Genomic DNA, 25,000 nt, shown 5'->3' with positions numbered 1-25,000 from the left:
ACTGTTTGGTATAATTGTTTAATCATACACCTGACTATGTGCCTACAAAATCCTTGACTTTGTGCAAGTGTACCTAGAAGAATTGATGCTGTTTTGAAGGCAAGGTGGTCACACCAAATATGGATTTGATGTAGATTTTTCATCTGTTCACTCATTTTGCATTTAGTTAATTGATAAATATAAACTATTAACATGTCTATTTTTGAAAGCATTATTACTTTACAGCATTTTTTCACACCTGCCTAAAATCTTTGCACAGTACTGTACATACAGCTCTGGAAAAAATTGAGACCACTGCAAAATTATCAGTTTCTCTGGTTTTACTATTTATAGGTATGTGTTTGTGTATTTTTGTTTTATTCTATAAACTACTGACAACATTTCTCCCAAATTCCAAATAAAAATATTGTCATTTAGAGCATTTATTTGCAGAAAATAACAACTGGTCAAAATAACAAAAAAGATGCAGCGTTGTCAGACCTCGAATAATGCAAAGAAAATAAGTTCAGATTCATTTTTAAACAACACAATACTAATGTTTTAACTTAGGAAGAGTTCAGAAATCAATATTTGGTGGAATAACCCTGGTTTTCAAGCACAGTTTTCATGCGTCTTGGCATGCTCCCCACCAGTCTTTCACCATTGATGTTGGGTGACTTTATGCCACTCCTGGCGCAAAAATTCAAGTAGCTCGGCTTTGTTTGATGGCTTGTGATCACATTCCAGAGGTTTTCAATGGCAAAGCTGCCCGATTCTAGCCTTGTTGAAGCACCCCCAGATCATCACCAATCCTCCACCACATTTCACAGTGGGTGCGAGACACTGTGGCTTGTAGGCCTCTCCAGGTCTCCGTCTAACCATTAGACGACCAGGTGTTGGGCAAAGCTAAAAATTGGACTCATCTGGGGGTGCTTCAGCAAGGCTGGAATCGGGCAGATTTGTCTTTGTGAAGGGCGCATGAATCAAGCCAAGTACAAGGTTGTCCTGGAAGAAAACTTGCTTCCTTCTGCTCTGACAATGTTCCCCAACTCTGAGGATTGGTTATTCCAGCAGGACAATGCTCCATGCTACACAGCCAGGTCAGTCAAGGTGTGGATGAGGACCACCAGATCAAGACCCTGTCATGGCCAGCCCAATCTCCAGACCTAAACCCCATTGAAAACCTCTGGAATGTGATCAAGAGGAAGATGGATGGTCACTAGCCATCAAACAAAGCCGAGCTACTTGAATTTTTGCGCCAGGAGTGGCATAAAGTCACCCAACATCAATGGTGAAAGACTGGTGGGGAGCATGCCAAGACGCATGAAAGCTGTGCTTGAAAACCAGGGTTATTCCACCAAATATTGATTTCTGAACTCTTCCTAAGTTAAAACATTAGTATTGTGTTGTTTAAAAATGAATCTGAACTTATTTTCTTTGCATTATTCGAGGTCTGACAACACTGCATCTTTTTTGTTATTTTGACCAGTTGTTATTTTCTGCAAATAAATGCTCTAAATGACAATATTTTTATTTGGAATTTGGGAGAAATGTTGTCAGTAGTTTATAGAATAAAACAAAAATGTTAATTTTACCCAAACACATACCTATAAATAGTAAAACCAGAGAAACTGATCATTTTGCAGTGGTCTCTTAATTTTTTCTAGAGCTGTATATATACCACCCACTCAATATATCGCAGGTGTCTGGGTCTTTTAATCTTTTTGTGTACATTTTTTAAAAACCTTTTCTTTATACACCCGACACCCACGATATATTGAGTGGGTGGCATATATGCAGAATAATAGAGGGGCTTCAATGAGTTACAGGAAAATAACTTCACCCAGGGTTTCTGTGATGTCATAAAATACGAGACCGAAGGTCGAGTAATTTATAAACGATCACAGAAACCCGAGATGGAATTGTTTTCCTGTAACTCATTGAAGAGGCTCATCTATTGTTTCTTATAATACATGACTACCCTTGTGATGCTAACATTAAAGAAGACTAGGTTCAGCAGTTTTTTTTTTTTTTTTTTTTAAACTTCAGTGCTGTACAGACGTTCTATGTCGTTATCTGTTTAGGTTCTCCAAGATACGAATGTACCAACTTTGCACCTTTTTCTTTTTTTTTACATATATTCTCATTTTGTTGATCATTAATGAATATTTCTGTACTGTGGGTGTTGTCGAGTGATTGAAAACAAGACACTTTTTGTTTGAATTGAAAGTGATGGTGTCGAGGAGTTGAATGGGTCAAAGCTCAAGTATATTTTCCTCTAGAGAAATGATCACTTTTTAACATCACTACTGTGGTACTACCACTTTTTTTTCGAATGGCTCAGGATTCAAATATAGTCTTCATATTATATATATGTATCTAGTCATACTTTCACTCCAACTACATAACCGCTATGCTACACAGATTCACATCTTAACCCTTTCAACAGATAAGGCTACTATTTACACTTACCCTATTGCCGTAACGTGTGTATGGTTGTGATGAGTCAAAGGGGTTTCAGTCTGCAATTCAGCCTCCCAACAGTAGAAGGCATCAAACCAACTCGGGATTTCCCTTACCAAGGTCTTGTGACCATGACAAAAGTCATCTTTTTGAGGGGCGGCACCTTGGTGAGGGGCGGAAGTACGAGTATGTAAATTCCAGCCACTGGAGTCAAGTGAAATTAAGGATACCTGTCAGTTTGGGATTGGTGATCCACTACCGGGGTGGGGTTTGCATACTAAAGGGAACGTGCTACTGTGTTCGGGGTTGGTCCTAAGGAATAGAGGTGGGGTCAAAAAGGCTGGAGGGAAGTACTTGGGAGTTTGGACTGTGTCACGAACGGAGGCCTTACTAACCTGGCTCTTTTCTGTTTTTATTCCTTTTTGTTTTATTTTTGGATTTAAGCAGAACGCGAAGAGGACTAAGAGGCTTCTGTTCCTTTATTTTTGATTACTCCAGCACTCCCTCCCTCACATCCTTCATTATTATTTTTCTTTTTTTTTCCGTGTAATATTAAATAAAATTTTAATTTTTACACGTAAATCACTGTCTGGAAAATCCATTTTTACTCACACGTGGTGTCATTGTGGGAGATGGATCCAGCTACAGTTTTGGCGATGTTTAGGGAGCAGGAGGAGAAGCGAGAGGAGAGGGAAGCACGGCGCCAGGAACAGCTCGCCCAGTTCTTTGGTCAGCTGGTAGAGAAAATCTCGACACCAGCGGCGGAAACAGCGGTTGCCCGGATGTTTTCTTCACAACCAAAGCTACAGAAGATGACTCCGGAAGATGATCCTGAGGCGTTCTTGGTCACCTTTGAGAGAGTGGCAGAAGCAGCAGGGTGGCCCAAGGAACAGTGGGCCATGAAATTGGCACCCTGTTTGACAGGACAAGCGCAAGCAGCGTATAGAGCCTTGATGGCCTCGGAGGCCGCGGATTATATAAAAGTAAAAGAAGCCATTCTCTCACGCCTCGGGATCACGGAAGAAACATACCGGCGCCGTTTCCGGGAATACCAGCTGTCCAAGGGGGTGCGGCCCCGGGTTGCGGGACAGTATCTCCTGGATCAGTGCACCCAGTGGCTGCAACCGGAAGAACACACACCCCAAGAACTGGTGCAGAAGATCGCTATAGAGCAGTTCGCCTCCATACTACCGCCAGGAAATCGGGAGTGGGTTAAAAGGAATCAACCTACCACTCTCGAGAAGGCCATCATCCTGGCGGAGGCTTATGAGGATGCGAATGAAGGCGCCGCCTCTGACCCCACTCCTGCGCCTAAACTAACCAGGACCAACCCATCAGTGAAGCCCAGAGGAGGTAACCAGACCTTCAGACCATGGAGGTCGAGGTTAGCCCCATCTTGGGCGAGAGAAAAACCCCCTAACCTGTCAGTCACCGACTCACAGGACAAGCAAACCCCGTTGGTGCCTTCTACCCCAGTTTGTTACCGATGCAATGAGCCCGGACATATAGCCAGGGATTGTCCGATGATGGAGGTAGACCTGGCAAGAAGATCCTGGTCGGCAGTAACAGGTAAGAACACTGGGGAATGTTGGGAGGGCCCTTATCAATTAAGAGTACAGGTCGGGGATAAGAGTACTAATGCATTTGCAGACTCTGGGTGTGCACAAACATTGATTCGACAAGCTCTTTTGGAGGGGGTAACCTGGGAGCCACAGGGTAAAGTGGCTATCTCATGTATCCATGGAGAAACTCGGGTTTATCCCACCACTAAAGTTAGACTTACTGTTGATGGTTACTCAGCTTACGTTAAAGTGGCTGTAGCGCAATGTTTACCATACCCTGTTCTCCTGGGAAGAGACTGGCCGTTTTTTGATCGTATTTTAGGTCGGGAAATGGTCTTAGTTTCTACCAGGGGACAATCTAAGCAACGGGAGAAAACAATTGGCGAGATTTTCCCGTTACAATCCGACCTGTTTAACCCTAAAATCCGCCCGAGAAAAACAAAGAGAGAGCGCAGGGTGGAAAAATATGAGGGAACTCTGAGACGACAAGGGGAGGGGTCTGACTCAAAGGTAAACCAATCTTGTAAACGGCAGGGTAAAGGAGTAGGTGTTCAGTGTGACCGGGGCTGCGAGGTTACTGATGTGGAAGGTCACATAATAAAAGACACTCCTCTCAGCGTACCTAATCATTGGGACCGAGATATTGACCTGGGCTATGAACAACAAAATGATCCCACATTACAGTATGCTTGGAAACAGGTTAGATATGTTGAGGGGAAGGATATGCAGGAAGGACAACCAGTGGTATTTCCGCATTTTTCTGTATCTGGGCACTTATTATATAGAATAACCCGGGCTCCCGGGACGGGACAGCTCGTAAAACAGTTATTGGTTCCTAGGCCTTTTCAGTCAGAAGTCATGAGATTGGCGCATGACATTCCATTTGCAGGTCATTTAGGAACTGAAAAGACTCAGGAACGAATTCTGGCCCGTTTTTTTTGGCCAGGGGTTTATGGTCTTGTGCGGAAGTATGTATCTGAGTGTCCGGAATGTCAATTAGCTGCCCCTAAGTTAGTTCGCCCCGCACCTCTGGTCTCACTGCCAATTATTGGAGTACCGTTTGAGAGGATTGGTGTAGATTTAGTAGGCCCTCTGGAGGGAGCAGAGTCAGGATATCGGTATATTTTGGTAGTAGTGGACTACGCAACACGATATCCAGAAGCTGTTCCCTTACGCTCTATGAGTGCAGAAGTAGTAGCAAATGAATTGGTTAAAATATTTTCTAGGGTGGGAATCCCGAAAGAAATTCTCACTGATCAGGGCACTAATTTTATGTCAGACTGTATTCAGCAATTATACAAATTATTGAAAATCCGTTCAATTAGAACCTCAGTTTTTCATCCTCAAACGGATGGGCTTGTTGAACGATTTAATCAGACTTTAAAAAGTATGTTGCGCCGCTTTGTAGATCAGGAGAAACGTAATTGGGCTAAACTGCTTCCCTACTTGCTCTTTGCAGTTCGTGAGGTACCACAATCCTCAACGGGGTTCTCTCCGTTTGAGCTCTTGTACGGTCGGCAGCCGCGGGGTATCTTGGATCTCATAAGAGAAGGCTGGGAAGAACAGTCAAAAGACTCTAAAAATATAGTGAAATATGTATTACAGCTACGCGATCGCTTAGAATTAGTCGGTCGATTGGCACATGACAATCTCAAAGTGGCACAGCAGAAGCAGCAGCAAAGCTACAATAAAAATGCAAGAATTAGGAACTTTCGACCTGGAGACAAAGTGTTGTTATTGTTGCCCTCATCGGAATCTAAGTTGTTTGCTAAATGGCAGGGTCCCTTTGAGGTCATTCGAGCAATTGGAAAAGTTAATTATGAGATCCGACAGCCTGGGCGTCGGAAGGAAAATCAAATTTATCATGTTAATCTCCTCAAACCGTGGAAAGAACGGGAGGTCCATTTTATATCTCCCGAACAGGAGGGAGAGGACTATGGACCCTCAATTGAGCCAGTATCAGCAGCTGGGGTTCCGATGGGGGAACAATTAACTCCTGATCAACGCAAAGAGGTAAGCAATTTAATCAAAATGTTTGGTGATGTGTTTTCTAACGTGCCCGGAAGAACGCATTTGATTGAACATGCTATTATCACTCCGCCAGGTCTGAGAGTTAGACAGAGACCGTATCGCATTCCAGAAAGTCGGAGAGATTCTGTCCGGAGGGAGGTGGAGTGTATGTTGAAACTTGGGATAACTGAACCTTCCCGAAGGTGAGTGGTGTAGCCCAATTGTACCAATAGACAAACCAGATGGGTCACTACGGTTATGTATAGACTTTAGGAGGGTGAATGCTATCTCTAAGTTTGATGCATATCCCATGCCTCGGGTAGATGAACTCTTAGACAGGCTAGGGTGAGCTCGGTTTATTTCAACTTTGGATCTGACGAAAGGATACTGGCAAATTCCATTAGCAAAAGCCTCTCGTGAGAAAACGGCATTCTCAACCCCAGATGGTCTTTTTCAATTTTGTACTATGCCGTTCGGACTTCATGGAGCTCCCGCAACTTTCCAGAGACTGATGGACAGGGTATTACAACCTCATCGAGAGTATGCAGCTGCATATATCGATGATGTAGTCATATACAGTTCTTCCTGGAAAGAACATTTGAGTAGATTAAAAGCCATCCTACAGTCTCTGAGGAAGGCGGGACTCACAGCGAACATGGCAAAGTGCGCTATTGGAAAAGAAGAAACAAAGTATTTAGGTTTCGTAATGGGTAAGGGTAGAGTGAAACCGTTGGTTTCAAAAGTCCAGACTTTGTTGGATTCAGCGGTACCTACCACAAAAACCCAGGTGAGATCATTGTTACCGCCGCTTTATTCCACACTTTTCCACTATAGCTGCCCCTCTCACTGATCTCACTAGAAAGAACGCTCCAAATAAAATTAAGTGGAGTGCAGAGTGTCAGACAGCCTTTGAATCTATTAAAACTAATTTGAGTCAGGCCCCAGCATTAGTAAGCCCGGATTTCAGCCGAGAGTTCATCCTTCAGACCAATGCATCGCAGACTGGTATGGGGGCGGTTCTGTCCCAGGAAAAAAATGGTATAGAACATTATATATATTATATATTAGTCGGAAGTTACTGCCGAGAGAACAAAGGTACTCTGTGGTAGAGAAAGAATGCCTGGCAGTAAAATGGGCGGTGGAGTCCTTAAAATACTATCTTCTGGGGCGACCCTTTGTACTCATCACAGATCATGCCCCTTTAAAGTGGTTAGACACAATGAAGGATTCAAACGCTAGGATTACACGGTGGTACCTGGCGCTCCAACCCTTCGCCTTTCAAATAAGTAAGTTACATCAAAACGCTGATTTTTTTTCCCGGGAGGGAGGGGAAAAGGAGGGGTTAGAGGTTTCAGAGTGTTCCTTCGGCTCCACTCTGAGGGGTGGGATATGTGATGAGTCAAAGGGGTTTCAGTCTGCAATTCAGCCTCCCAACAGTAGAAGGCATCAAACCAACTCGGGATTTCCCTTACCAAGGTCTTGTGACCATGACAAAAGTCATCTTTTTGAGGGGCGGCACCTTGGTGAGGGGCGGAAGTACGAGTATGTAAATTCCAGCCACTGGAGTCAAGTGAAATTAAGGATACCTGTCAGTTTGGGATTGGTGATCCACTGACTACCGGGGCGGGGTTTGCATACTAAAGGGAACGTGCTACTGTGTTCGGGGTTGGTCCTAAGGAATAGAGGCGGGGGAAAAAAGGCTGGAGGGAAGTACTTGGGAGTTTGGACTGTGTCACGAACGGAGGCCTTACTAACTTGGCTCTTTTCTGTTTTTATTCCTTTTTGTTTTATTTTTGGATTTAAGCAGAACGCGAAGAGGACTAAGAGGCTTCCGTTCCTTTATTTTTGATTACTCCAGCACTCCCTCCCTCACATCCTTCATTATTATTTTTCTTTTTTTTTCCGTGTAATATTAAATAAAATTTTAATTTTTACATGTAAATCACTGTCTGGAAAATCCATTTTTACTCACACGCCTCACAGTGGTATTATCCATTAAGTGAAAAAAGAAGTGATATCTGAAACAAAAACAAATTGGAAATGTTAAAGTTATCAAAAGTGCTCAGCCAAGGTTGTACCAATTGTTTCTTCTAGCTTAGCTTGAGTTTTTGATATCTCCACTTTAAATGGCTGAGAACGTTTGACAACTGGGCGTTTTTTCACATTTCCAATGTGTTTTGTTTCTGAATTAACTAAACTGACATCTCTGCAAAACATGATTCAAGTGGAAATGTAGATGGGTGACATATTGCTGTTTGCTTCATTGCAATTTCTTTTACTTTCAAATTGGGCAAATCAATCGTACCTGGTTTTCTTGTCCCGGTGACCTCACGCCCACTCTGGTCACTAGGCTGTACTTTCTTTTGAGAAATCGTGACCTAAAATAAATGGATGTTGCAACATCAAATGCAATTAAAAGCAAATGACAGAAAAAGCAGTGACAGAACTGGGCAGACACATGGCAAATGACATTTAATAGAGAAAAGTGTAAGGTACTGCACGCAGGAAATAAAAATGTACATTATAAATATCATATGGGAGATATTGAAATTGGAGAAGGAATCTATGAAAAAGACCTAGGAGTTTTTGTTGACTCAGAAATGTCTTCATCTAGGCAATGTGGGGAAGCTATAAAAAAGGCTAACAAGATGCTCGGATACATTGTGAAAAGTGTTGAATTTAAATCAAGGGAAGTAATGTTAAAACTGTACAATGCACTTGTAAGACCTCATCTTGAATATTGTGTGCAGTTCTGGTCACCTCGCTATAAAAAAGATATTGCTGCTCTAGAAAGAGTGCAAAGAAGAGCGACCAGAATTATTCCGGGCTTAAAAGGCATGTCATATGCAGACAGGCTAAAAGAATTGAATCTGTTCAGTCTTGAACAAAGAAGACTACGTGGCGACCTAATTCAAGCATTCAAAATTCTAAAAGGTATTGACAGTGTCGACCCAAGGGACTTTTTCAGCCTGAAAAAAGAAACAAGGACCAGGGGTCACAAATGGAGTTTAGAAAAAGGGGCATTCAGAACAGAAAATAGGAGACACTTTTTTACACAGAGAATTGTGAGGGTCTGGAATCAACTCCCCAGTAATGTTGTTGAAGCTGACACCCTGGGATCCTTCAAGAAGCTGCTTGATGAGATTTTGGGATCAATAAGCTACTAACAACCAAACGAGCAAGATGGGCCGAATGGCCTCCTCTCGTTTGTAAACTTTCTTATGTTTCTAACGCTGATGAGGGATTGAAGAAAGGAGCCAAAACATGATCTGAATTAAAACGCACTGCCCTCTATTGGATGTTTCAGATAAAAGCTGTGCCTACCTTGTGTGGTGGCTCCTTATGAAAGTATGTGATCTCTCCATCATCAGGGCCAACCAATGCCAACAGATGCTGAATTTTTTTTCTGTCATCAAGTTCCCTGCATTACAAAAGTAGAAAAAACACATCATATCATCAGAAGGAAGCTCTACCATTCTGCATTGCTTTACACTGCAAATGCAAAGGGAAACTGCTGACTGCAATCTTGATGAAGGCTGTTAACAATTAGTCAATGGGATTTTGACCAAAACAAATACAAATGCTGTTTTATGGTTTAAACTTAACTGAAAATCTACTTCCTCCACTCCGATATTTCTATATTGCAACAGTCCACAGCAGTTACCTGATTTTGAGGCGATCATTCTCAGCATAGAGTCTGAGGGCATGCTCCCGTTCCTGGAACAGGTAAACCTGCATGTCACTCAAAGCCTTCTGCAACTCTGCAATCTCTCCCTCCCGCTGTCGCATCTCCCACTGCAGTTTGTGCTGGAGACCAGAGCAACAGGAGCAGTCAGACAATGACTCATACAGTTCACCAGCCTTTAAACGTAGCTTCAGTGTCACTTTGTTTGTGTTCATTTGTACGCAATTGTTGAATGCCCCGATACAGAGTTCTTGGCATTGTTCAAGAAGTCTGTACGTACCTAGCTTTGAGCTTGTCTTGAACTAGTATATATAAAGAAAATGTATTTAGAGTAGATGGCTGAATGGAATGAGGAAGGCTGTTCAGTCCCAGCACTTAGGATAAGCCACACAAGCTGAAAGCCAGGTAAAGGCACCACAATGAAACTCAATATGGTTGCAATAGAACCACTCAAACACCATAAAAAAAGGAAATGTAAAAAAGCAATTCAATGTCATACTTTAGGAATGGGATCACTGCACAGGGCCAAGTAATAGGAGTTTCAAAGTTGTACCTGCTCCTCATAGGTGGATCTGTAAGAGTCCAGCACCTTCATCATGTCCTCATGCTCCCCATCAAACTCCGACACCTTTCGTCGGTAGAACTCAAGCAGCTCGCGTGACGGCCGCAAGAATGCTAGGCGCTCATTAATGGGTGGTAGGGGAGATGTGACATCCCGCTCTAGGGTCTGTCTTTGTGGGGAACGGCAGGACATTCCACCAGACTTTGAGCTTCAGACAAAAAAAAAAAAAGACAGTGAGAGATAAACAACATGTGTTACTGTAGACTGAAAAGTATCCAAGCTACAAACAGGATCTGGTACTAAAGTAAAATAGTTGAAATATTTTGCCATCTGTTGGACATAAGTGGAACGGCAGACCAAAGTAAATAATTATCTTACAGTGAAACTAAACTAACAGTGATACAAGGTACTGCCTTGGGACTGTAAAAACAGTATGTTATAACCAAGGTATGTAATAACCAGATACATGCACATAACCACCAAATCAGCACAAAAATCAAAACCTAGTACAGTACTAATGAATTAATGTACATATGCAATGTATGTAGTATAAAGGTTTATTACAGAAGAAACAATGTAAAACAATGTAACATGCAACTAGTACTGTACATTACTATACAGTATTTAACATTCTGTATCTTAATTATTTAATACAGTAATTTCATGTTGCCTTGGATAAAGATGGTCAACTAAATGACTTATAAAAAATACATTACAGTAATAATAAATTATAGAAATAATAAAACCCTGATAACAATAATAAAAATAATATACAAGTCAATAAACATAACCATACAAACTGTCAGTTCAAGTACAGTACAGTAATCATTGTACGCTATTTTAACAAGTCTTTTAGGCCCTGGCCACATTAGCATTTTAGACCTGAGTTAAGGATTCAAAAAAGTGCTTAAATCGATTTGCATCCACACTAAAACACGGTTCACAACTGAGTTCAACAACCAAATTTGAAACCTACTCAGGAGGTAGTCTCGAACTCGGTTGTCGGCATAACTGGGTTAGAGAAACTGGTTTAACTGTAATCTGGAAGTGAACCGTGTTCAAGTCTAGTTAAACAGTAACCTCCGATATCCCCTAGTGCTTTGCAGTAGTATGTTGCCATAACCCCCCTGTATACATAAAACGAGAATAAAGACTACAAGCCCGAATTAAAATACAGGAGGATTTATTCTTGTCATATTCCATTGGCACAGTCAGATATGCTAATGTACTGTAGTACACAACACTTAAAATGTGTCCAAAACGCTTTATAAATTATCTTAGATCACATCACATATTAGCAAGTTACAGGTCTTTATTTTGACTTTTAATTAAATTAAAGAACATCTTATCCGCCCCAGATTTTCCCTTTGTGCAAATGCCCATCTAAATTATTTTCTATGGCATGGGCATTTTTTCCACCATACAAATTGTTCCCCTTTTGATTACTTAGGCACTTTCTCATAGCTCCTCCGTTCTGTTCTTGTGTTCAATGAAAACAAACAACAACATTTACGAGGGGGGAAAAAAAGAAAGAAGAATGTGTATACATTACAGTGGTTTCTAGCATAGTCATCTACCGAAATGTTTTTTTTCCATCAACAGCTGGGTTAAACTAACCCACTTTTATTATGGCAATCTGGATGCTCTAACACTGATGGGCTAGGGTTCAGGTAAATTGGTCTTCAATTTTTTTTGCACTAATGTGGACTGGGCCCTCGACTACTGCTTTCATCTCTAAGATTTCTCCAATAATGTACAGTTTGTCCTTAAGTTAGACTGATGATCATTTAGCACTGGCCATGATAATACTGCATAAATTACAGTAATAGGAGAGCTAAGTCAAGTTCAAACAGCAAGAAGTTGGTCTACGAGTACACAATATGCGCAGCAGACCACTGCGTGCCATCGCGGTGCATGCCATCGCGTTGCGTGCGCAATAACTATCAGAGTACGTATTAAAAGGAGAATTTACACAGGATTTCAAACAATTTTAGTCGGTTCCATAATATTGGTTCATTATATCAGTGTGTACGATATATACCAGGTGCATTGTAAATGGGTTTTGACTGTATATTGTAGCATTCCAACTTTTCAGGAACAGTTAGAGTTTGAAAAGATTATTGAACACAGTGCTCACAATACACGACAAGTTTCCTCACACTGCCCTGAGGAGCTTGCAGGCTCCCCTTAAAAAAGCCCAAAGCCTGCAACAAAAATATATATATATATATATATATATATATATATATATATATATATATATATATATGAGAGAGAGAGAGAGAGAGAGAAACACACACACACACACACACACAGTGCCTACAGAAAGTCTACACCCCCTTTCAAAATTTTCACCTTTTGTTGCCTTACAGCCTGGAATTAAAATGCATTAAAATTGTTGTTGTTTTTTTTCATTTATCTGCACATACTACCCCACAACTTCCAAGTGAAAAAAATATTCTAGAAATTTGTAGAAAATTAATTAAAAATAAAAACTGAAATAGCTTGGTTGGATAAGTGTCCACCCCCCTTGAATAGCAATCCTAAATTAGCTCAGGTGTAACCAATCCAGGGTTTGACATTAACCATGGCCCGGTGGCGGTAAAGAGCGCAGTTTGGCCGGTAGTTATGAAGCATCACAGGCCCGACTGTGCTGGTTATATTTAACTAGTATAATATATATATAGTGCATATGGCTTCCGTTTCATGAATCCAGGAAATGGGCCGGTGTGTCAAAAAGGTGAAAATTAACTTACAAACTATTTTTTAATAACATAACTACGAACTAATCCTAACTTTCTCGCCGCACGTCATATTTGTTGTACAGTCAGAATCTGAGACTGCGTATCGAAGTGCTGTGTTGGTACTTGTTCCCGCGGCACATCTTTTACAAATTGGGTTTTCTACAACTAAGCAACCAATAAGCCAAAAGGAAAGCACTGAAATCAATAAATCATAAAGAATGCAATTATGATGACAGAGAAAAAAAGTAACGTTTTGCCTTGTTTGGCGTCAGTTTCCCAGACTTACAGGAAAACAGCAGCTTTATTTGTTGTGAATTCAACATTTCGTTTACATATCTAGTCTCACAATAAGATGTCCCAATGGATACCTAGATATGCAATTGAACTGTCAAACTTTTTTATATAGGATCCGATGTGTTCAGGTCAAAAATGTCATTCACAATCTTTCCATGACTCGTTGGTATCCTGAGCAAGACTGCACTGACTCAGAGTAAGATTGTTATTATTTTGAATTATATCGTTTTAATAGTGTGTATTAGGATTAGGGATGGGAATTCCGAATAGTTTCCTATTTGAATACACAGGGTGCAACCTTTTTGTGTATTCCATTACCTGAACTCTGGTCCCTAAAACTACCAAGAGTAAAAGGCAAATGCGTGTGCAAACAGCAATACAGTGTAAGCCGGTAAAGTTTAGCCAGGTTCACAAAGTGTAAAAACAATGCCCAAGACGAGATTTCTTTGCTCTGTACCCTATTTCCTTAGGCACATTTTTTCTTTTGTTTACCAAATTAAAATACACAGAACTCAATGAGCAGCAATGTCACAGAGGGTATCTCTTCCAATTAAAGCAACAGTAGCATAATACTGCGCAAACCCCCAAATAATAATTTTTGCTGCTATTCAGAATAAAATAACACCTACCATATAGCAACCTAAATATTCTACATATGTTTAATTATAACAAATAATACTTATAATATAATCTTAGTGTACATATTGTAACCTGGCCAAAATAGAAAATACATTCTAACTTTACAATAGTTTAACATTACTAATTACAACTAGCCATCAAGTACTGACATCAGATGAATCAAAGTCGTTCCTTTGTTTATTTGGTAACCTTTAAATAATTCAAAACAAGGATACCTGGTTATACTTTTAATGGTCAGTGCAAATGTTTCCGTTACTCAGAAAGTCAACAGTAGATGTTTTACATTGACCTACAGTCCAGAGTTAAAAAAAATAATTCCTTTCCAATTCCAAGTATCTTGCCTTTTCTTACAGTTACTGCATTGTTGTGCTTAACATTTAGTATATCTTTACATTCACCATAACGTTAAATTAACTTTCTAATTTCAACGTTAACCAAGTGTGGATTACCACACTTCTTTTACCACTTGCTATATACATGTTAAATGGCTGAAGTAACATATATTGAAAGGCTTTGTTTAGCCACTCTCTCTTTGTAACCATACACAGAAACATACTGAAAATAAAAACCATCATGAAAAAATATAGAAGTTTATTGGGCCAGATAAAACTGCATCCAGGCCAGTAAAAACACTAGCTCAGTGGCCCGAGGGGCCAGTAGCCTCCACCTATGATAAACTGTAGTGATTCACATGATTTCAGGATAAATTCAGCAGTTCCCATTAAAGGGAACCTACAGGTAGTGCATTTCAAAGCAAAGACTCAACCATCAGCACCAAGGCGTTTCCAAAAGAACTCCGGGACAAAGCTGCTGAAAGGCACAGATTATGGGATGTGTATAAAAAAAAAATCTCTATAGGCCTTGAATATCCCTTGGAGCACAGTCAAGACGATTATTAAGAAGTGGAAGGTGTATGGCACCACCAAGACCCCGCCTAGATCAGGCCGTCCCTCCACACTGGATGACCGAGCAAGAAGGAGACTGAACAGAGAGGCTACCAAGAGGCCAATGGCAACTTTACAAGAGCTACAGGCTTTTACGGCCAAGACTAGTCAACGTGTGCATGTGACAACAACATCCCACGCACTCCACAAATCTGGCCTGTATGGAAGGGTGGCAAGAAGGAAGCCATTACTCAAGCAAGCCAACCTTGAATCCCATTTGAAGTATGCAAAAAAAAAACTCAGAAGATTCTGTAGCCATGTGGCAAAAAGATTTGTGGTCTGACGAAACTAAAATGGAACTTTTTGGCCTATATGCCAAGTGTTATTTTTTTGGCGCAAACCCAACACAGCGCGTCACCCAAAGAACACCATCCCTACTGTGAAGCATGGTGGTGGCAGCATCATGTTATGGGGATGTTTCTCATCGGTTGGGAGTGAGGCAATTGTCAGGATAGAAGGGAAAATGAATGGAGCAAAGTACAGGTCCGTGAGGAAAACCTGCTGCCCTCTGCAAGAAAGATCAAACTAGGACGGAAGTTCACCTTTCAGCATGACAACAACCCAAGCACGCTGCCAAAGCTACACTGGAGTGGCTAAGGAACAAAAAATGTAAATGTCCTTGAGTGGCCCAGTCAGAGCCCGACCTAAATCCAATCAAAAATGTGTGGCATGACTTGAAGATTGCTGTCCATCAAAGTTCCCCAAGGAACTTGACAGAGCTTGAACAGTTTTGTAAAGAATGGTCAAATGTTGCCAAATCTAGGTGCGCAAAGTTGGTAGAGACCTATCCCAACATAAGAAAGTTTACAAACGAGAGGAAGCCATTCGGCCCATCTTGCTCGTTTGGTTGTTAGTAGCTTATTGATCCAATAATCTCATCAAGCAGCTTCTTGAAGGATCCCAGGGTATCAGCTTCAACAACATTACTGGGGAGTTGATTACAGATCTTCACAATTCTCTGTGTAAAAAAGTGCCTACAGTTTTCTGTTCCGAATGCCCCTTTGTCTAATCTTCATTTGTGACCCCTGGTCCTTGTTTCTTTTTTCAGGCTGAAAAAGTCCCTTGGGTCGAAATGTCAATACCTTTTAGAATTTTAAATGCTTGAATTAGGTCGCCACGTAGTCTTCTTTGTTCAAGACTGAACAGATTCAATTCTTTTAGCCTGTCTGCATATGACATGCCTTTTAAGCCCGGAATAATTCTGGTCGCTCTTCTTTGCACTCTTTCTAGAGCAGCAATATCTTTTTTATAGCGAGGTGACCAGAACTGCACACAATATTCAAGATGAGGTCTTACTAGTGCATTGTACAGTTTTAACATTACTTCCCTTGATTTAAATTCAACACTTTTCACAATGTATCCGAGCATCTTGTTAGCCTTTTTTATAGCTTCCCCACATTGTCTAGATGAAGACACTTTTGAGTCAACAAAAACTCTTGGGTCTTTTTCATAGATTCCTTCTCCAATTTCAGTATCTCCCATATGATATTTATAATGTACATTTTTATTTCCTGCGTGCAGTACCTTACACTTTTCTCTATTAAATGTCACTTGCCATGTGTCTGCCCAGTTCTGAATCTTGTCTAGATCATTTTGAATGACCTTTGCTGCTTCAACAGTGTTTGTCACTCCTCCTACTTTTGTGTCGTCTGTAAATTTAACAAGTTTGCTTACTATACCAGAATCTAAATCATTAATGTAGATTAGGAATAGCAGAGGACCTAATACTGATCCCTGTGGTACACCGCTGGTTACCACACTCCATTCTGAGGTTTTTCCTCTAATCAGTACTTTCTGTTTTCTACATGTTAACCACTCCCTAATCCATGTACATGTGTTTCCTTGAATCCCAACTGCGTTCAGTTTGAGAATTAATCTTTTGTGTGGGACTTTGTCAAAAGCTTTCTGGAAATCTAAATAAACCATGTCATATGCTTTGCAATTATCCATTATCAATGTTGCATCCTCAAAAAAATCAAGCAAGTTAGTTAGACACGATCTCCCTTTCCTAAAACCATGTTGACTGTCTCCCAGGACCCTGTTACCATATAGGTAATTTTCCATTTTGGATCTTATTATAGTTTCCATAAGTTTGCATATAATAGAAGTCAGGCTTACTGGTCTGTAATTACCTGGTTCAGTTTTATTTCCCTTTATGTGGATCGGTATTACGTTTGCAATTTTCCAGTCTGTTGGTACCACCCCTGTGTCAAGAGACTGCTGCATGATCTTGGTTAGCGGTTTGTAAATTACTTCTTTCATTTCTTTGAGTACTACTGGGAGGATCTCATCCGGCCCAGGGGATTTGTTTATTTTAAGAGCTCCTAGTCCCTTTAACACTTCTGCCTCAGTTATGGTAAAGTTATTTAAAACTGGATAGGAACTGGATGACATGTGGGGCATGTCAGTATCTTCCTTTGTAAAAACTTGTGAAAAGTAATCATTTAATATATTTGCTATTTTTTTTTTCTTCATCTACGATTTTGCCATTTGTATCTCTTAAACATTTAATCTCCTCTTTGAATGTTCTCTTGCTGTTGTAATATTGGAAAAACATTTTGGAATTGGTTTTAGCTCCCTTAGCAATGTTCATTTCTATTTCTCTCTTGGTCTTTCTAACTTCCTTTTTGACTTGCGTTTGCAGTTCTGTGTACTCTTTCTGCGTACTTTCTTTTTGGTCCTTTTTTAATGCTCTGTAAAGTGCCTTTTTTCACTGAATATTTTTTTAAATTGATCTATTAAACCATTTTGGCAATTTAGTTTTACATTTAGATTTGTCTACTTTAGGGATGTAATTGTTTTGTGCCTCTAGTACTACATTTCTGAAGAACAACCATCCTTCAAAGTCAAACAGCCGCGTGTGTTTTTCTGATAACAAACAAGCTGAAACTCGGAGCAGCTGATTCAAATTCAACGCCGTTCTGAGACACGGGCGAGGGGAGGAGCAAACAGCACAGCAGAACAACGCAGTTAAACGAGGCAGTCTTCCCAGCGACAGCGAGTGGAAGTGACAGTGAGTGGGAGAAGTACAGGCGTGGAAAAGTACAGAACAGTTTAGAAGCAGTTTGAAAGCAGGTTGACGGCTGCAGAAGAAACTAAACTTAAATGTTGATGTGGGAAATCCGAGAAAACCCAGCAGAGCTAAACCAAGTGTGCGTAAAGTGCTGCACGATCCAGGATTTGCATAAACTAGTGAGTATGCTAGAAATTGAGCTGGAAGAAGTGAGACAGCAACGGGATCTTGAGGAACTGGCACACCCACAATTCATGGAAGTCTGCATCACCCCTAACAGACTGAAAGCCACCAGGGAGATAGAAGGTCAGAACAGCTGGGTTCAGGTAGGCAGAAGCAGGGAAAAAAAGAAACTTCGTCAAACACAACCACCAGAAATCAAAACAACCAACAGATTTGAGTCACTTCAGAATTTTGATGAGCAGAACCAACAACAAGAGAATGAAAGGAACAACATCCAGGACCCTATTGACAGTGGTGACCAGACAGCAAAAAGAAGGGAGGTCATGATTGTTGGGGACTCCATATTGAGAAACACAGCAAGTTCAATTCGCAGTTTGGACCCCCTTACTACAACAGTGTGCTGCCTTCCGGGAGCCTCGGTCAAGCACGTCACTGAGAACGTGGACAGGCTCCTAGAACGAACAGGAGACGACCCAGTAGTAGTCGTCCACATCGGTACAAACAACATTGGAAGAGAAAGACCAAAATCCCTGCAAAACAAATTAAGAGAGCTAGGAAGGAAATTAAAAGAGAAAACCAAAACTGTGGTATTTTCTGGAAGACTACCGGCACCTTGCAAAGGACCATATGGACAGCTGGAAATTAATCATAACGCATGGCTGAAGACGTGGTGCACATGGGAAGGCTTCACCTATCTTGATCATTGGACCACATTCTACAACAAGGACTATCTGTATAGACGGGAAGGACTGCACTTAAATAACAAGGGAACCAGTCTACTCGGAGAAAAGATCCTCGAGCAGGTTCAGAAGCATTTAAACTAGAAAGGAAGGGGGGAGAAATCAACAAAAAAACAGAACAACAACTCAGGTAAGACAACCATTAAATGTATTTATCTAAATGCTAGAAGTATCAGAAACAAAATTCTAGAACTTGAAGCTACTGCACTAACAAGTAACTATGATGTGATAGGTGTTACTGAAACTTGGTTGTCTGAGAGTGATGGGGAAGAATATAATATTTGTGGGTATACACTATATAGGAAAGACAGGCAGGACAGAAGAGGAGGAGGGGTAGCACTATACATAAGAAACAGTCTTGAAGCCCAGGTGTTAAACCTGGACAAAGAAAATAAAACCGAATCAATATGGGTCAGAATAACGGACAAAAATTCAAAGGGCATAATAATAGGAGCATGCTATAGACCGCCAGATTCAGACGGTGAGAACAATAATCTGTTATACAATGACATTAGAAATGCGTGTAGCAAAGGAGAAGCCATACTAATGGGGGATTTCAATTTCCCCCATATAAAATAGGAAAACCCGATGGGTAGCACGAAGGATGAAATTGAAATGGTGGAAATGACAAATGACTGCTTCCTAACGCAATTTGTCAAGACACCGACTAGAGGGGGAGGCATGCCTCAATTTAGTCTTTTCAAATAACGAAGACAGAATAACTAAAACAGAGGTCAGAGAACCACTGGCAAACTCAGACCACAACATGGTCTCATTTGAAGTGTTTTTTAAAACCCCAAATGTAAAGACTAAAGCTAAGGTTTACAATTTTAGAAAAGCAAACTATGAAGGTATGAAAACAGAGACTAACAGAAGTAGAGTGGAGTAAAATAGAGAAAACACCCACAGAAGAAGGATGGACCAAAAAGAAAGTACGCAGAAAGAGTACACGGAACTGCAAACGCAAGTCAAAAAGGAAGTTAGAAAGGCCAAGAGAGAAATAGAAATGAACATTGCTAAGGGAGCTAAAACCAATTCCAAAATGTTTTTCCAATATTACAACAGCAAGAGAGCATTCAAAGAGGAGATTAAATGTTTAAGAGATTGTTGGAAAACATGGACTGAGAATTGATTAGGAGTTTGCTACGCACGTGGACTGGCAGAGCTATACTGGTGTTCTTTTCTGAAAAGAGACTAATATTGCAGATAGCAGACTGTTTGGTTCAAATTGCATGTACTGCTAACCACTGATAGAGACATTGCGTCTACAAGCTCTTGCCCAACAATGACTGCAAGCTAACGAGATAACAATGCTGTGGACTACAATGAGCACAGGCTCTAAAGACTTCAGAGAGATCGAAAGAGATAATGCCACTAGGATCAAAGGGGTCGCAAGAAGATAACAAAAGGCAGATGTATGGACCTTTTGTCTCCAGGAGTGTGAAGAATGCACTGAGTTCAGATGTTGTCACACTAGCCTACACACACAGACACACACACACAATAAATTAAAATTACCTTTGCAATTGGTTAAGTGTCAGAGAAAGGGGAGGTGGACCATCTATACAGAAGGGTATTTAATGTCATGCAAACATTGTAATGATGAGTATTCTCTTTGTCCTGTACCTGGGACCAGACTCCCTGCATATTTCAATAAACCTGGCAACTGACTGAAGAAAAGGACTTAAGAAACATAAGAAACATAAGAAAGTTTACAAACGAGAGAAGGCCATTCGGCCCATCTTGCTCGTTTGGTTGTTAGTAGCTTATTGATCCCAAAATCTCATCAAGCAGCTTCTTGAAGGATCCCAGGGTGTCAGCTTCAACAACATTACTGGGGAGTTGATTCCAGACCCTCACAATTCTCTGTGTAAAAAAGTGCCTCCTATTTTCTGTTCTGAATGCCCCTTTTTCTAAACTCCATTTGTGACCCTTGGTCCTTGTTTCTTTTTTCAGGCTGAAAAAGTCCCTTGGGTCGACACTGTCAATACCTTTTAGAATTTTGAATGCTTGAATTAGGTCGCCACGTAGTCGTCTTTGTTCAAGACTGAACAGATTCAATTCTTTTAGCCTGTCTGCATATGACATGCCTTTTAAGCCCGGAATAATTCTGGTCGCTCTTCTTTGCACTCTTTCTAGAGCAGCAATATCTTTTTTATAGCGAGGTGACCAGAACTGCACACAATATTCAAGATGAGGTCTTACAAGTGCATTGTACAGTTTTAACATTACTTCCCTTGATTTAAATTCAACACTTTTCACAATGTATCCGAGTATCTTGTTAGCCTTTTTTATAGCTTCCCCACATTGCCTAGATGAAGACATTTCTGAGTCAACAAAAACTCCTAGGTCTTTTTCATAGATTCCTTCTCCAATTTCAATATCTCCCATATGATATTTATAATGTACATTTTTATTTCCTGCGTGCAGTACCTTACACTTTTCTCTATTAAATGTCATTTGCCATGTGTCTGCCCAGTTCTGAATCTTGTCTAGATCATTTTGAATGACCTTTGCTGCTGCAACAGTGTTTGCCACTCCTCCTACTTTTGTGTCGTCTGCAAATTTAACAAGTTTGCTTACTATACCAGAATCTAAATCATTAATGTAGATTAGGAATAGCAGAGGACCTAATACTGATCCCTGTGGTACACCACTGGTTACCACACTCCATTCTGAGGTTTTTCCTCTAATCAGTACTTTCTGTTTTCTACATGTTAACCACTCCCTAATCCATGTACATGTGTTTCCTTGAATCCCAACTGCGTTCAGTTTGAGAATTAATCTTTTGTGCGGGACTTTGTCAAAAGCTTTCTGGAAATCTAAATAAACCATGTCATATGCTTTGCAATTATCCATTATCGATGTTGCATCCTCAAAAAAATCAAGCAAGTTAGTTAGGCACGATCTCCCTTTCCTAAAACCATGTTGACTGTCTCCCAGGACCCTGTTACCATATAGGTAATTTTCCATTTTGGATCTTATTATAGTTTCCATAAGTTTGCATATAATAGAAGTCAGGCTTACTGGTCTGTAGTTACCTGGTTCAGTTTTGTTTCCCTTTTTGTGGATCGGTATTACGTTTGCAATTTTCCAGTCTGTCGGTACAACCCCTGTGTCAAGAGACTGCTGCATGATCTTGGTTAGCGGTTTGTAAATTACTTCTTTCATTTCTTTGAGTACTACTGGGAGGATCTCATCCGGCCCAGGGGATTTGTTTATTTTAAGAGCTCCTAGTCCCTTTAACACTTCTGCCTCAGTTATGCTAAAGTTATTTAAAACTGGATAGGAACTGGATGACATGTGGGGCATGTTGTCAGTATCTTCCTTTGTAAAAACTTGTGAAAAGTAATCATTTAACATATTTGCTATTTTTTTTTCTTCATCTACGATTTTGCCATTTGTATCTCTTAAACATTTAATCTCCTCTTTGAATGTTCTCTTGCTGTTGTAATATTGGAAAAACATTTTGGAATTGGTTTTAGCTCCCTTAGCAATGTTCATTTCTATTTCTCTCTTGGCCTTTCTAACTTCCTTTTTTGACTTGCATTTGCAGTTCTGTGTACTCTTTCTGTGTACTTTCTTTTTGGTCCTTTTTTAATGCTCTGTAAAGTGCCTTTTTTCGCTGAATATTTTTTTAAATTGATCTATTAAACCATTTTGGCAATTTAGTTTTACATTTAGATTTGTCTACTTTAGGGATATAATTGTTTTGCGCCTCTAGTACTACGTTTTTGAAGAACAACCATCCTTCTTCTGTGGGTGTTTTCTCTATTTTACTCCAATCTACTTCTGTTAGTCTCTGTTTCATACCTTCATAGTTTGCTTTTCTAAAATTGTAAACCTTAGCTTTAGTCTTTACTTTTGAGGATTTAAAAAACACTTCAAATGAGACCATGTTGTGGTCTGAGTTTGCCAGTGGTTCTCTGACCTCTGTTTTAGTTATTCTATCTTCGTTATTTGAAAAGACTAAATCAAGGCATGCCTCCCCTCTAGTGGGTGCCTTCACAAATTGTGTTAGGAAGCAGTCATTTGTCATTTCCACCATTTCTATTTCATCCTTCGCGCTACCCACCGGGTTTTCCCATTTTATTTGGGGGAAGTTGAAATCCCCCATTAGTATGGCTTCTCCTTTGCTACACACATTTCTAATGTCATTGTATAACAGATTATTGTGCTCACCGTCTGAATCTGGCGGTCTATAGCATGCTCCTATTATTATGCCCTTTGAATTTTTGTCTGTTATTCTGACCCATATTGATTCGGTTTTATTTTCTTTGTCCAGGTTTAACACCTGGGCTTCAAGACTGTTTCTTATGTATAGCGCTACCCCTCCTCCTCGTCTGTCCTGCCTGTCTTTCCTATACAGTGTATACCCACAAATATTATATTCGTCCCCATCACTCTCAGATAACCACGTTTCTGTAACACCTATCACATCATAGTTACCTGTTAGTGCAGTAGCTTCAAGTTCTAGAATTTTGTTTCTGATACTTCTAGCATTTAGATAAATACATTTAATGGTTGTCTTACCTGAGTTGTTGTTCTTGTTTTGATGCGGTCTCCCTTCTGTTTTTTTGTTGATTTCTCCCCCCTTCCTTTCTAGTTTAAATGCTTCCGAACCTGCTCGAGGATCTTTTCTCCAAGTAGACTAGTTCCCTTGTTATTTAAATGCAGTCCATCCCGTCTATACAGATAGTCCTCGTCCACTTGAATCTACTTACTCACCATCTATTTTGTTAAGTTACTTCATTGGCAAGCCACCTGCGGACTGTTTCTTGATACTTTTTTTTCCCCAAATACCAGGGGGTTGATACTTGATTACGGAGAAACCTTTTTTGCCAGCCTGTATCCCATGAAGAGGACCAGGACAAAGCAGACAGAAGGAGACTGTTTCTACTTTCAGCTCAGACGGTGTGGAGAATCTTTGAATCAGGACTTCAGATCGAACATATAACCACGTACATTGGTGAGTAGTTACTGGTTTTTTGTTTTATATGCAGTTTTTAGAATGTAGTGAGAATCAAGGGTAAAGTATGAAAGAGGACTTTTGACTACTTGATAATTCATGTACATTGAGGACACAATTAGTTAAGACTGCTTAACTAAAAGTGTATTGACTATTAGGACTTTAGGTATGAAAGAGGACCTCTGGAATCCTAAAAAAAAAGTCATGAGTAAATCGTGTAGTGTTATGACGTGCCAGTAGAGTTTATTGGACTAGTTACACGGACTTGTATTGCTCAACAGGTACGGGCATACTCGGATTTATGTTTTATGTTTGTTTTTGAGAAGATTTGTTACACTTGTTTTGTCTTTGTTTGTACTGTTTGGTTTATAAGTCACGATAAGGGGGCAATAGGATAAGTCTCTTATTTAACTGTCCACATTAGGTGGTACAAATAAGGAACAATCAGACAATAAGTTCCAGTTAAGCCCAATAGCACATACAAAAGTGTAAATTAAATGTGCAATAAACCAAAATAAAATGTTATGCTTCCTTAAGCATAGCTTTAAACACGGAACATTGGTAACAACAAGACAAAACTAAAAAAAAGTAGTTTTTTTTTTGTTAGTGTTGTGTTTTGTTGAGAGTCTGATCAACTCCAAATATGTTAAAAAATAATCGTGACAATCATCGAATGGATGACTGGAGAATCTGGAGTATAGACTATGTTTTTAAACATGACAAGGAGGGACCCTATACAAAAGACAGTAATGACCCAGTCAATACTATAGGGCAGGAATGTGTGTCTCGGAATGGAAAAGAAAAGCGTAAGAAAGTGAAACAGGCTAATTGCATAAGAGCAATGAGGCAAACTATTGAAGAATTGAAAACAAGATATGATTTTACAAGGGAAAATTGTAAGAAATTATCTGTTGAAAATGAAGGTTTGCATGAGGAAATTAAGCGATTAGAATCAGTTACAAGTGCTTCCATGGTTGAAAGGCAATTGGCTGCCACACAACAATTAGAGATGCGTAAGGAAAACGCAACCCAAAAACAACGACTGATAGATTGTCAGAGAAAGACAAGTAATTTGGAATCAAGTTTGAAAAATGCACGGACTGCATATCAGGAATTATGGAATGTGTCTGGAGAAAACAAAGACAGACATATTGTACAAAAGTTGAGGGAGGTACGTAAAAAAGCATGTAAACAACGACAGAATAATAAGGTT

The 25,000-nt window shown here is 40.1% G+C and overlaps 1 protein-coding gene across 1 annotated transcript in view; it reads right to left on the bottom strand.

The window, feature by feature from the left end:
- Positions 1-25,000, bottom strand: part of ccdc77 (coiled-coil domain containing 77) — a 122,480-nt gene that overhangs the window by 61,394 nt on the left and 36,086 nt on the right. The window contains exons 3-6 of the mRNA XM_041255492.1: positions 10,253-10,469; positions 9,679-9,821; positions 9,339-9,435; positions 8,320-8,392 (exon numbers count right to left, since the gene is read on the bottom strand). Of these exons, the coding sequence (XP_041111426.1) occupies positions 8,320-8,392; positions 9,339-9,435; positions 9,679-9,821; positions 10,253-10,453 (514 nt within the window). The 5' untranslated portion in view covers positions 10,454-10,469. The remainder of the gene's footprint in view (positions 1-8,319; positions 8,393-9,338; positions 9,436-9,678; positions 9,822-10,252; positions 10,470-25,000) is intronic.

This window comes from Polyodon spathula, chromosome 7 (genome assembly GCF_017654505.1).
Source record: "Polyodon spathula isolate WHYD16114869_AA chromosome 7, ASM1765450v1, whole genome shotgun sequence".
Classification (NCBI taxonomy): domain Eukaryota; kingdom Metazoa; phylum Chordata; class Actinopteri; order Acipenseriformes; family Polyodontidae; genus Polyodon; species Polyodon spathula.
Note: the sequence above shows the minus strand (reverse complement) of the source record. Positions and strands in the feature narration are given on the sequence as shown.